This window comes from Pelobates fuscus, chromosome 3 (genome assembly GCF_036172605.1).
Source record: "Pelobates fuscus isolate aPelFus1 chromosome 3, aPelFus1.pri, whole genome shotgun sequence".
Classification (NCBI taxonomy): domain Eukaryota; kingdom Metazoa; phylum Chordata; class Amphibia; order Anura; family Pelobatidae; genus Pelobates; species Pelobates fuscus.
This window is the reverse complement of record NC_086319.1, coordinates 146,176,919-146,190,611: the sequence shown is the minus strand read 5'-3', so window position 1 is coordinate 146,190,611 and position 13,693 is coordinate 146,176,919. Positions and strand designations below refer to the sequence as shown.

The 13,693-nt window shown below is 37.9% G+C and overlaps 1 protein-coding gene across 1 annotated transcript in view; it reads right to left on the bottom strand.

Annotated features, from left to right (window-relative positions):
• DOCK2 (dedicator of cytokinesis 2) overlaps positions 1-13,693 on the bottom strand; it is an 816,002-nt gene that overhangs the window by 122,250 nt on the left and 680,059 nt on the right. Inside the window, exons 30-32 of the mRNA XM_063447503.1 lie at positions 7,934-8,012; positions 282-382; positions 129-187 (exon numbers count right to left, since the gene is read on the bottom strand). Coding sequence (XP_063303573.1) covers positions 129-187; positions 282-382; positions 7,934-8,012 — 239 coding nt within the window. The remainder of the gene's footprint in view (positions 1-128; positions 188-281; positions 383-7,933; positions 8,013-13,693) is intronic.

Here is a 13,693-nt window from a genome sequence, read left to right as displayed (position 1 = left end):
TTCCATCTTGGTCTATAAGTATAGTTGCTGCCGGTTATTGTGTTTATTGTGTCTTCTTGTACAGCACCATGGAATATGCCAGAACATAAAAAATGTAATATTAATGTTTTTTCTTTTTTTTCTCTTACCAAGCTTGTACCACATATCACGAATTGCAAAGCCAATATGGCATCTCATGTCTCCATACCTGATAAAAAAACAAATTAAAAAAACCCATTAAAATAATTACTTTCATTAACAGCATGCTAACAGACTGATAAATAAAAGAAAACATTACGTACTTGTCTAGAATTTCATTTCGTTTATCATGAGAGAAATTTTCAAGCTGCAGAGAGTCCTGGGTAATGAAAGCCACTGCCAAGTGAAAATAATTATTCCAGAGCTGTAAATTGAATATAGAGAATATAAAATGTTTATCTCAAAGGAAAAGATGATACCTAAATAATTTATAAGGCAAAAGGAACATGACACAATAGTGTTTTGTAATTCTGATAAATAAAAACTATATATTTTTAACATTGAACAAGAGAAAATTGGACAATTTAGTGAAACTGTATTAAGGTTAAAAGTACACATATTTTATTAAATTGATCTTTTAATATATTTGCAAACATTTTAAAAAATGTTTGCGAAAAATAAAATTTATGATTGACAAGCTTATCAAGAAATGAAGGTGTAAGTCAGTTGATCTTTCCATTTTAACAATGTAAAGCGCTATGGAATCTGTTGGCGCTACATAAATGGCAATAATAATAATAATAATAATAATAACTAATAAAGTATTAAACAGTTGAAAGGGAGGTGCACCTAGACATTTTTGCCACTGAAATACAAAATAAGCAGACATGCATTTACCTGATCAATGTCTGCAACTTAACAAATACTCCTTGACAAGTTTTTTAGGGGTCATGGTAGTGAATAAATAACATGTTATGCCAAGTATCCAGAGTAGAGAAGCATTTCTATATTATTTGTCTAAATTACAAATTGATTTTCAAATATATTTATATTTTTTATTAAAGAAAAATATTTCAGCAACTCTCTTACTGCTCACTCTCTTTTACGAAGACTTCCTTCAACCAGCAGCCCAATATATTTTACATTTTTAATATACTTAATAGCTGGGGATTAAAAAGAAACATATGTGATGCTATACATGTATGTCTGATTTAAAAAAAATGGGAAGCTTGGAATTAACTTCCAGGTTTTCCTTGAAAAATATTTTTTATACTATTTAAAATAAAAAAATAAGTGCCTATGCATTTTAATGTATTTTCTATGCACAGTTATATAGTAATTTAGAATATTTAGTTTTTATTAAAAAAGAAAAAAAAACAATTAAAAAAATCCAGGCGTTTAAAAAAAAATAAAAATCTACAGAGTCTGATAAGATGGCATTTTGGAACAGAAAATTTCACATCTTTATTGTTCTTACTGTAAAGAACCCTTTCCTCTGCGGTAAGTGAAAATATCCTTTCTTCCGGTCTCAATGCATGTTGCATATTCCTGCTAATGAACAGGTTACCAGGTAGAGTTTTGAACTAATCCTGTATATATTTGAATATCTCCCCTCTGATATGTCTTTTTTTCTAAAACAAATAAATAAATACTAGCATTTGCATAATGTCATGTCTAACTCAACCCCATTTAGTGTATAAGTTACTTATGGGTTCATTATTCCAAACTGCATGACGTTTCATTTCTCTGTATTAAATCTCATCTATATTTGTCTACCCAGTCCTCAAATTATCCACATCGCTCTTTAGAGATATAATATCTGTATACAACGATATAACAGGAATGCTGGTTAAGTGGTATTTTTCATGCAACATTTGTATGGGATAACCATCCAGAGTACATCATATACGCACATTAAATCTCAGTAAGTATTGGCCTCTGTGAATCTGCAATCAAACCATACCTCTAACAATTATATATTTTGTATATGTTGGATACAATTGCAAAGGTCTTGGTTGGTAAATCTACCCTGAAGCAAACCTTTGAATATGAGGAGAATAAAGCCTTGGGAAAAATAAGTAATTCACAATCTGACTGCCTTTCAATGTTATTGTTCTCAACACCACAATGCATTAGAAATATTTTATGAGCTAGAAAATTCATGATAATGGATTTCCTGTGTAATGATTCTTCTTTGACTTGTACAATAGTTTGATCGAGCCAGTGAAAGCAGCAAGTTGGAGGGAATGGATAATGAATTACGTTAGCTTTGAGGTGATCATGTCTTTATATAATTATAATGCTAATCCGAACACATGGTGGACATCCAGACTCATTTCTGTTATCTTGTACAATAAATTGTTTTGTACTACTTGTTTTTGCTAATACTTTTTATCACTGTATTTTGCATTTTACTTTTCTTTTTGACTCTTGCACATGGATTAATATTTCCAAACCCCCCAAATAATAGTCTGGATTCTTTTGACAAAGATAAGGCTTCCTCTGCTTATTGAATATCCATTTTCCCATTGGTTATATTGGGGGAACATTTACTCCATAGTTGGACTTCTATCTTGTAAAAAACAAAATAGTCCAGAATGTCTATTTGTCAATCAATAAAAGCCATCCTCGTTTTCAGCTCTGTAATTGTTTATGAGTTTGAAAATAATCTGAATTTGTTCCAAAATAGGGCAAATAATTCAAATTAATCCTTAGATGGAGACTGGCTTGCTCAGTTATTCCCTGGGAATAAAGTACCAAACCGCAACCAGATAAAAAAAAAAATGTCAGCACCAAATGTAATGGCATAACATGAAATAGTGCTCACAGGATACCAGCATAACCCGTATAATTGGATGTAGTGGTCATCATGCCAGGAGTACTTTGGAACCTTCACATTGTAAGGAGGCATACCATTTTATCCTTCATACCTAGGTTCTGCTGGACACCGCTCCCAGTCTCCACATTCATCTCTTGAGAGACGAAAGTTCCTCAACAGAAACTACCATTAGCATTCCAATGTAATGCAGGTTCATTGTGTCTATTTTTGAACCTTTTAGTTTACAATTTATATATATAGACATAAATGGCCTTATGCCTAAACCAATCTTCTTTCCTTGACTTAATTTTAAATGTCCTTTTTTTTATTAGGCAAATTTGCTATAAAAAAAAGGTTTAAGTGGTTCAATATTTGATATTATAAAACAATTATGATGTGTTATGGTCAAATTTAACTTAAACATGAAATAGTCAAATAAAATAATTTTAATATATCTAAAAATCAAAGCAACCATTGATAAGAAAATGTAGAACAATATTAATTAAAAACATTTATGTTGGACAATTACCGAATTGCTTGTTTTTCCGGAGAAAACAAAACAAAACACTTATTAATGCTGTAAGTGGCAGAATGGACACACAATTGGAAATATATTGTTCTAAAAAGTGGTGCAAAAATGTAAAAAGAGAGTTGTAAACAATAATGTGCCAGCTGGTTTTTATGATTTCCATGGTAACTGCCCCATGCTTAGTACTTTTAGACCGCTTTTTATAAGAGAGCTCTCTGATAAAGCTCCCCTGTTGGGTTTTCTTTCACACACATTTTGAATTTCAATCGCTGAGATGTTTTATATAAAACCAAATAAACATATACATTATTATCCTTAATAGTTAAGGGATGGAATCTACCTACTCAACAAAAATCACACAGCTGGCACTTGATATTAAAATGATAAAATAGCAATACTGGTTTGTTTGTTTGTTTGTTTGTTTTAAAAATGTTATACTTCAAATAAAAAAATGAATAGTAAGTTATCACAGATCTTTAATTTCCTACTGCTTCAAGTATATTTTGATAAAAATTAATAAGACATTTTAACTTCACAGTTTGTTGTCTTTTTTGTCATTTTAATTAACATTTATTTTGTATCTGTTTTTTTCTTGTCTTAAATGTGCAGTTAATATGAAAGCAATAATAATTATATAGAGACATATATCTTAAATATTTAATGTGTTTGGGGAAGGCTTTGTGACCACTTTCTAAACCAAATTCTTTATCAGGCAAATTCATCCACTCTAAAAATAATACCATACAGTAGCACACAGGAAACCAATAATCTTAAAACCAATAATAAACCAATAATAGTGTTCCCTTGTATGGTATTTTATTAAGAGTATTGATTTAACCCTGAAGGAAAACAGGGTTTATACAGCGAGCACCTGTTTAAATTACAATTCATATATATTTGGTTTTGAGTGGCCTTAACTGCATTAATTGTAAGTATCACCCACTCAGCAGGAGTTGCTTCTCTAACAGTGTCAGAGACATAGATAAATGCAATCCACACACAGGGAAAGCAATCCAGACTTTTTTGCAGCATTATGACAAAATTATTGTGCGAGTGGATTAATGGCAAACATATTGACAGGAGAAACACTCTAATACCCTATAAAGCAGGGCAATCAAACATACAGACTAGGGACCGGAGAGGGCCTGCAGAGCCCCCAAATTTGGCCTCAAGCAAAGCTGCTTGTTCCCATGATTAAACTTCACTTCCTCCCAGATCCCAGACAGCAGAGCAGGTGAACAGGAAAGGAGACAGCATGGGCAACTGGGACTACTGACTCCATGTAGGAGGGAGGGAGAGGTAGTGGCTGCTCTGTCTGGGTTCTGAATGGGGGGGACTAACGTTGCAAAGGAGCAGATACTGGCATCTGCTCCCTCACATTGCCCAGTATACTGCACCAGGCCACAGAAATGTGAGTGTGCAATAGTATGTATATGACTGACTATGTGAAATAGTGTGTGTTGTTAGATCATCCATTGCTTTAGTCAGACTGGGCTCTGTAGAAAGAAGGGTGCAGAAGCCAGATTGAAGAGGGTTGAGGAGAAAGTTGGAATTGAGAAAGCATGCCAAGTGGGTAAAGACTGGTTGTTCGAGAAGCTTAAGGGACACTCCAGGCACCTAGACCACTTCTGCCCATTGGAGTGGTCTGTGTGCCAACTTCCACTACTCTTAACCCTGCAAGTGTAATTATTTCAGTTTTTTATAAACTGCAATAATTACCTTGCAGGGTTAACTCCACCTCTAGTGGCTGTCTATTGGACAGCCACTAGAGGACACTTCCATGTCCCTAGCACAGGGAACCTGTGGAAAGCATTGAAAAGCATTTTCAATGCTTTCCTATGGGGAGCTCTAATGCGCATGAGCGGCATTGCCACACATGCGCATTAGGTCTCCCCGGCCGGTGGGCGGGATGAGTCTCGCCCACCGGCTGACGCAATCATCAGGAGTGGCGGCAAAGGAAGAAGCAGCAACGTGGGACATGTCGCTGCCTCTGGTAAGTTACTGAAGGGGTTTTCACCCATTCAGCAACCGGGGATTGGGAGGTGGGAGGGAGAGGGGACCTGCAGTGCCAGGAAAACAGATTGTTTTCCTGGCACTGGAGTTTCCCTTTAAGTCCACTATCACTTGCCACTCTAAAGATGTAATTTATTTATTAAATTGTAGTTGTGGCTACCAATATGTGGGCAAAACCTCAAGATCTTTAAACACTAGAATTAGTAAACATGAGAGAAATATAAAAAATGGTTTTATTAATGTGTATCCAAACATTTTTTAGAAAGTCATGGCTCAGACCCAAAAAATCTAGAGTTTTATGCCATAGAGAAAGTTACCATTCATTGGAGAGGAGGGAATATATCCAGAAAACGGAGTAAGCAGGAAATAAAAGGGATTTTTGAACTTCAGACCCTTACCCCTAAGGGCCTGAATATAGACTTTGAGATTAATTCTATTTTATAGTCTCAGATTTGTATGTGTATAGTTTTTTAATATATTTATATATATATATATATATATATATATATATATATATATATATATATAAACCATTTATACTCTATACTCTCTCTCTCTCTATATATATATATATATATATATATATATATTCATGCTGCTTGTAGTTATCTGGCTATTTATCATCTTCTGCACTTATTTATATTTATATTTGTATTTTTATCACATTTTTAATAGAATTTAATTTTATGCTTAAGTCTCTTTCTTCTCTCCTTAATGCCTGTTTTTTATCTTCCCCTCCACCCTTATTTCTTTGATTTTAAAATGACATGGATTTATCATGAACTCAATGTACTACAAACTGGCCGTGAAATCTGGACCACAATGCCTTATGGGAATTTTTAAAACTGCAATATTTGTAGTTTTGAGCCAATATGTGTGTACTTTATAAACACAAACTGGATATTCTTGACTCCGCGCACAAACTTGATTGACACTGAAGCCCTCCTATACAATTTGGACACATCATTGCGACTGACGGACGGCCATCTTGGAAGGGGCATTAGTGATTGCAACACAGTCGAAACTAGATGCGTCGCTATCTTGTGTGTGGCGGCGCACTTCCGGTCCGGAAGGCAGAGGATTCAAGAGCTATTAGTATGTCTGTTTTAGGTGTTTATTGTATCTTTATTGTATTAATGGTGTAGCTTATCCAGGAAGAATATTTATGGCTGTTTTCTATTACTAGATGTTTTGTATTCATTTGAAGGATGTTCGACAATCTTGGATGAGGCATTTTACACAGTGGTATGGCCGAAACTGGAAGCGTCGCCATCTTGAGTGTACACACCTATAGTAACACACCTATATGTAATTATATTGTGAAAACAGCCAGGGGGTCATTGTTACCTTAGACTGCACATGAGGAAGACCTGTATAGAGGTTGAAACGCGTTGTGCTGCTGTTTCAACTTACTTTTCTCTGTACATGGAAAAAAGTGATTTTAACATTGATCATCTGATTCCTGTCGCTTCTGGATACAAAAGATTGTACTACAATCCCAATGGTGGATGAAGTGCCTATACAGTTCAGAGCCATTCTTTAGGACCAAACTTCTGGAATAAAAGGGAATCATGACATGTCACACATGTCATGTGTCTTTAAGGGGTTAAGGGCTCTTGAAATTGTGAGTGTGTCATTTGTACCATCTTCTGTTATTTATATAAATATACAGATTGCACTATGGTTTTTCCTTTTTTTATCTATTTTATTTAGGGTCCTCTTATTTGAATATATGTTACAAGACATGTGTAAATGTTAATAACAAGACCCTTCTTAATGTAAATAATTTTTAATCATTGTGTGTTTTGGGTTCTCTACTATTTTTTAAGTGTATAATGTGACATTGCACTTGAAGTTGTTTTAGGCTGCATTGGATTATTATTAAACGAGCGCCCCATATTCCTTTTAGAGTTTTGTATTACCCCTTAAAAAGCCTACTCTGACACTAAGCCACCCACTGCTGCTACAAGTAGGACAGTTGAAGAAATAACAGGATGTACACGAGGACTGAGTGTACAGTCACAGCATGCCTAATCTTGAAGTGAAAATTTGTCTGTCATGAGATTCGCGGCAGTAAGTATTCACAATTTAGGTAAGCCAAGTGATTTAACTTCTGAATGGTAGTAAATTGAGCAGTAAAACATCAGATGAATGATCTACACACACAAACTGCTTTATTAAGCTAAAGTTGTTTTGGTGACTATAGTGTCCGTATTGCAGAGCTTAGGGGTACAGGGACACCGCACCCAGACCACTTCAATGTGATGAAGTGGTCTGGGTACCTATAGTGTCCCTTTAAGTCGGAGTACCCAAAAGGAAAATCTGCCAGATGTTGTAGAACTACATCTCCCATGATGCTTAGCATGCATTTTTTTGGAATGCCTTTAGATTGACAAAGCTGTAGTTTTAAAACATCTAGGGATCTATCTTTAGGCACCTCTGCTTAAGAATATAATTTTATTTATTTAACATCTCCTTTTTTGGAGACGACATACAGGTTGAAATCCCATTGTATCTTACCATCTTCCTCACTGTGCAACTTATTAATTTTATGTACGCTATGATGAATGTGATAAAACTTTACAAAAGCATGTCACAAAAACTTAGTGCTTTACCTGTACTTCGAAATTCATATTTTCAAGAAATTTCTGATTCATTGTCCCAGCAAATTTGTTGATGGCTCTCAAAAATACCCTAAGAACAAAAATATATAAAAAAAACATTTTATTGATAACATATAATACAAGCTTAATGGTATATTCTTTCAAATATTATGATTAATTACAAATCTTACACATTTAGGATATAAAAAGCATTACAAACAAGAAATAGAAAAGAATAGAATCAGTAATAAATTGAATAAAAATTGATAGAAACAAATATTGGATGTTAAGTTTTGGGGATTCATTAAGTACACAAATTACATTTAGTCTCACCCACTGACCATGTGTGGGGGCTTGGGCAGGACATTAGTTCCTCCCATAAATAATAACCCCATCCGCTGGCCACAGTTGGGGGAGCGGGGGACACAATGACCCCCCTCCCCCAACATTATTAATTAATAATCCTGGTCCTGTATTTTTGGGCTGGCCAGGAGCTGTCTGTCAGCTTTATGTGCTTGACACCAGACTGACACTATTCAGTGGAGGGGCACATCCAGTTCCCAGGCAGGTCCACCCATGACGGGTTCATCAGTGATGCATGTCACCGGCGATGCCTACTTGAATGCCCGTCCATCTGTCCTGATTTCATGCCTCCCAATGTTGGGAGGTATGAATATCATTTAAACATCGATTATTTTTAAATAGTTTTTTTAAGTTAACAGTACAGTGTAACAGTAAAAATACAATCAGATCCTTTACATTTTTAAGCTAGATATTTTACTTTTTAAAATTTAAATATGTTTAGTCACACTTACAGTATATGACAAAAACTGTATTTTTGTATGTTTGCTAATATGTCAAGGACTTTCTGAAATGCCATGTGTTCTCTATGTGCCCCCTATAACAATACTTCTAATAACAGTTATTATTATTATTATTGCAATTTATATAGCGCCAACAGATTCCGTAGCGCTTTACAATATTAAGAAGGGGATTTAACTATAAATAGGACAATTACAAATAAACTTACAGGAACAATAGGTTGAAGAGGACCCTGCTCGATCGAGCTTACATTCTATAGGAGGTGGGGTGTAAAACACATTAGGACAGGAATTTGCAATCAAATAAGGTGGACTGCCCTTTAGGAGAGGGCAAGAGACAGGTATGTGAGGTATTGGTTAGTCTTGGAGGCCATAAGCTTTCCTAAAGAGGGTTTTAAGGCACTTCTTAAAAGATGCAAGACTAGGGGAGAGTCTGATGGCGGTAGGCAGGCTGTTCCATAGGAAGGGAGCCGCCCGCGAGAAGTCCTGCAAGCGCGAGTTGGCCGTACGAGTGCGGACAACGCACAGGAGGTGGTCAAGGGCAGAGCGGAGAGACCGAGAAGGGACATACCTATGGATCTGTGAGGAGATATAAGAGGGGCTAGAGTTGTTCAGTGCTTTATAGGTGTGAGTAAGTACCTTGAATTGACTCCTATAGCATACAGGAAGCCAATGTAAGGACTGGCAGAGGGGTGAGGTGTGAGAGAAACGACTAGAGAGGAAAATCCGTCTAGCAGCAGCGTTCATTACGGACTGTAGGGGTGCAGTACGGCTTTTGGGAAGACCAATCAGGAGAGGGTTACAGTAATCCATGCGGGAAATTACTAGAGCATGGACAAGCTCCTTGGTAGTATCTGGTGCAAGAAAGGGGCGGATGCGGGCTATGTTTTTAAGATGAAATCTACAGGATTTGGCAACATGCTGGATGTGAGGCTCAAAGGTGAGATCAGAGTCAAGTATGACGCCAAGACAGCGCGCTTGCAAGGATGGACTGATGTGGGTAGCACAAACTTGAAGGGAGAGCGAAAGAGGAGGATCAGTATTAGGAGGAGGAAAGACAAGGAGCTCAGTTTTTGAGAGATTGAGTTTCAGAAAGCGGGAGGACATCCAGTCAGAGATGGAAGAAAGGCAAGCAGTGACACGTTGCAGGACGGCAGAGGAGAGGTCCGGGGAGGAGAGATATAGCTGGGTGTCATCAGCGTTCAGGTGGTAGCGGAATCCAAAAGAGGTAATAAGTTTGCCAAGAGAGGCAGTATAAAGAGAAAATAGAAGGGGACCAAGGACGGAGCCTTGGGGGACACCAACCGAGACAGGGCGAGGGGAGGAGGTATCATTAGAGAAGGAGACACTGAATGAGCGTTGGGAGAGATAAGAGGAAAACCACGAGAGGACAGAGTCACAGAGACCAAGCGATTGAAGAGTTTGAAGAAGGAGAGCATGATCAACGGTGTCAAAGGCCGCTGAGAGGTCAAGAAGAATTAGTATGGAGTAGTGGCCTTTGGATTTAGCTGTGATTAGGTCGTTAGTGACTTTGATAAGGGCAGTCTCTGTAGAGTGGAGAGGGCGGAAGCCAGATTGAAGGGGGTCAAGGAGAGAGTTGGAATTGAGGAAATGAGACACACGGGTAAAGACAAGTCTTTCCAGAAGCTTTGAGGAAAAAGGGAGCAGGGATATGGGACGGTAGTTAGAGAGGGTGGATGGGTCGAGGGATGGTTTTTTTAGTATAGGCACTACAGTGGCATGTTTAAGGTCAGCAGGGACGATGCCAGAAGAGAGCGAGCAGTTGAAGATGTGTGTTAGAGAAGGCACGAGACAAGTGGAGAGAGATCTGATAAGGTGAGATGGGACAGGATCGAGTGGGCAAGTGGTGGGGCGAGAGGAGCAAAGAAGAGCAGCCACCTCTTGGTCAGTAGCTGGGGAGAATGTCTGAAGGGTAGGAAAGGCATGATCTATGTGTGATTGAGAAACAGAAAGGCAAGGAGGGGAGAATTCTTTCCTTAGCTGTTCAATCTTGTCAGTGAAGTAACATGCAAAGTTATCAGAAGTAAGGTTAGTTTTGGGGGTGGCCACAGCAGGGCGAAGAAGAGAATTAAAGGTGTCAAAGAGACGCCTGGGGTTGCGGGAACATGAACTAATGAGAGAGGAAAAATAGGACTGTTTGGCAAGGGCAAGGGCTGCACTGTATGAACACAACATGAATCTATAATGGAGAAAGTCTGATTGGGTACGAGACTTCCTCCAGGAGCGTTCAGCAAACGGGAGCATCTTTGCAGGTAGCGCGTTAATTTAGTATGCCATGGTTGGGGGCGGGTCCTCCTCGAGGTGCTTGTTTGTAGTGGCGCTGCAGTGTTCAAGGCAGATGTAAGAGTAGAGTTATATATGGAGATGGCCAGTGAAGGACAGGAGAGGGAAGGGATGAACAGCAGTTGTGAATCAATGTCAGCTGACAACTGTTGGAGATCAAGAGAATTAAGGTCCCTCCTGAGTTGAGGGGGGTTAGGCTGAGGTTGTTGGGTGAGGGGGTACGCAAGAGCAAATGATAAGAGGTGGTGATCAGAGAGTGGATATGGAGTGTTGCAGATATTAGTTACTGTACATGCATAAGTGAAGATTAGGTCAAGGGTATTGCCAGCTACATGGGTGGGAGAATTTGCCCACTGCGATAGCCCGAGGGAGGAAGTCATTGAAAGTAGTTTAGTGGCTGCAGAGGTCAAAGGTGGGTTTATAGGAATATTGAAGTCCCCGAGAATTAGGGATGGAATGTTAGAAGAGAGGAAATAGGGTAGCCAGGCAGCAAAGTGGTCAAGGAAGAGAAGAGGGGAACCAGGGGGAAGGTAAATAACAGCAATGTTAGCAGAGAAGGGTTTGAAAAGGTGAATTGAATGTATTTCAAATGACGGGAAAGAGAGGGAAGGGGGGGTGGGAAGAGGTTTAAAAGAGCAGTGAGGGGAGAGGAGAAACCCAACACCACCACCTTTACATTCAGAGTTTCTTGGGTTGTGGGTAAGTTGGAGACCACCGAAGGACAAAGATGCAGGGGTGGCAGTGTCAGAGGGGGAGAGCCAGGTTTCTGTTAAGGCTAGTAAATCTATTGAACGAGAGATGAAGAAGTCATGGACAGCAGTGGATTTAGTTATATTGCAAACAGAGCGTGCGTTCCAGAGGGCAGTATTGAAGGAGGATCTAGAGGAACATGAGATGGGTATGAGATTAGTGTGGGTCCTTGGGTTAGTATGTGCTGTGTTTGTTGAGAGGGGACTGGGGTTTGGAGAAACATCACCAGCTGCTAGGAGCAGAAGGATAGAAAGAAAGTGAAGGTGGGAGTAGGATTTGAAAGTTTTGTAGGAGGGTATGTATGTAGAGGGTTTGGGAGGAGTTGGTGGAGATAGGCTGGAAAGGTATGTGTAGAGTGCATGGGATGAATAGAGAGGGGAGGGGGTAAGGTGGAAGTAATGATGATTGTGTTGCCAGGGACAGGTGAGTGAAAGTTGTGTAAAGGATAAGCAAAAATTTAAATTGTTCAAATTTACAAGATATACGTTTTATGTCCATGTGAAACACAATCTATAAATACATTTGCAGTTGTATATGTTTCAAATAAATGTTTTGCTCACATTTTTTAACGCAAAAGTGCTGGGTAGTCAAGTGGTTAAAAAAACGTATCATATTCTTTTTCTATTCATAAACAATGTGTGAGTTTTTGCGTAGATGTTTTGAAGAACTTTTTTTTTTTAAAAAAAAGGAGAAATTGCTTTCAATGAAACTCATCTTAAATCAGCACACATAATAAACAAGGCCTGTACAACAGATGTTTCTTCAATTATGAACAGCTTCAAATTGTGCCTTTTTGTTGACGTTTTGATTGCTTTCCCAATGAATTAAAGTTTTCTTATGTTATGCTTCCTTCTGGCTGTACGCAATTTTGGATGGTGTTTGTTTTCCATCATAACATGATTGGGCGCTCTCATAGTTTTCTAGGATGGATACTGCACTGTGGCATAATTAGCTGGGATTAGCTTCACCCCTGAAAACTTGCATTAAAGGACCACTCCTCTATGAGAAATTGGTAATCTTATTATTAATTAATGAAACACCCACCTGGGCAGTCAGTCAAACTCCCTTGAGCCAGCATAAGTAGAGCGTGCCTGTCCCCCCAACATACTTCCTTCTCAGACCAGCATTCTTTCTGAATGATTTAGTGTGTTTGTGCACAGGGACTTGAGCATGGGACTTAGTTTCAGAGGCATTTAACCGAGAAGCCTCTGATAAGCTATTACCCCATGAAGAGTCTATTCCATGGGGAAAGGGAAAGGTTTGCAAAGGCTGCAGATTATAAGAACTGCAACTTTTGCAAGCTCTTTAAAATATACCCCCAACGAGTTCACAATGTTCTTTCTCCACGTTGTAAAATAATGTCCAATTAATGGGACACTAACAGCAGTTTCTCTCTACATTTAATTTTGAAATCTTTAATACTAAAACAAAAGCATTAATAGTGTTTTAAAGTGTTTTAGAATAATTACATAGAATAGAATGTTTAAAAAGAAGGTTACTTTAACTTCACCTGCAGCCAGCAGTGTGAAGTTCTCAACATATCTCTTTTTCAAATTTCTATTGTGTAGTTCTCATTTACTAAGTTAAAGTCACAGTTAGCTGTTCAAATGGACAATAAATGCTACATTCTCCAAGTAATGCTACGGGATTGGGTTGAGCCTGGCTGCCTATTGGCCCCACTTCCACACTGCCTGGAAAAATACATGAAAAGTGTACATTTCGTTAATTCAATATAGTAAAACAAATACATTACTATTTAACAAATTCTAACTTTTTTAATCCTTAAAAAATATATTTAATGTTCTGTTGGATTTGTCCCTTTAAAAGAAACTTTGGACAAATCTCTTTCATTATTATTTTTAAGGAGCACTTCTGCTGTGACCTAAACAGTGAAACA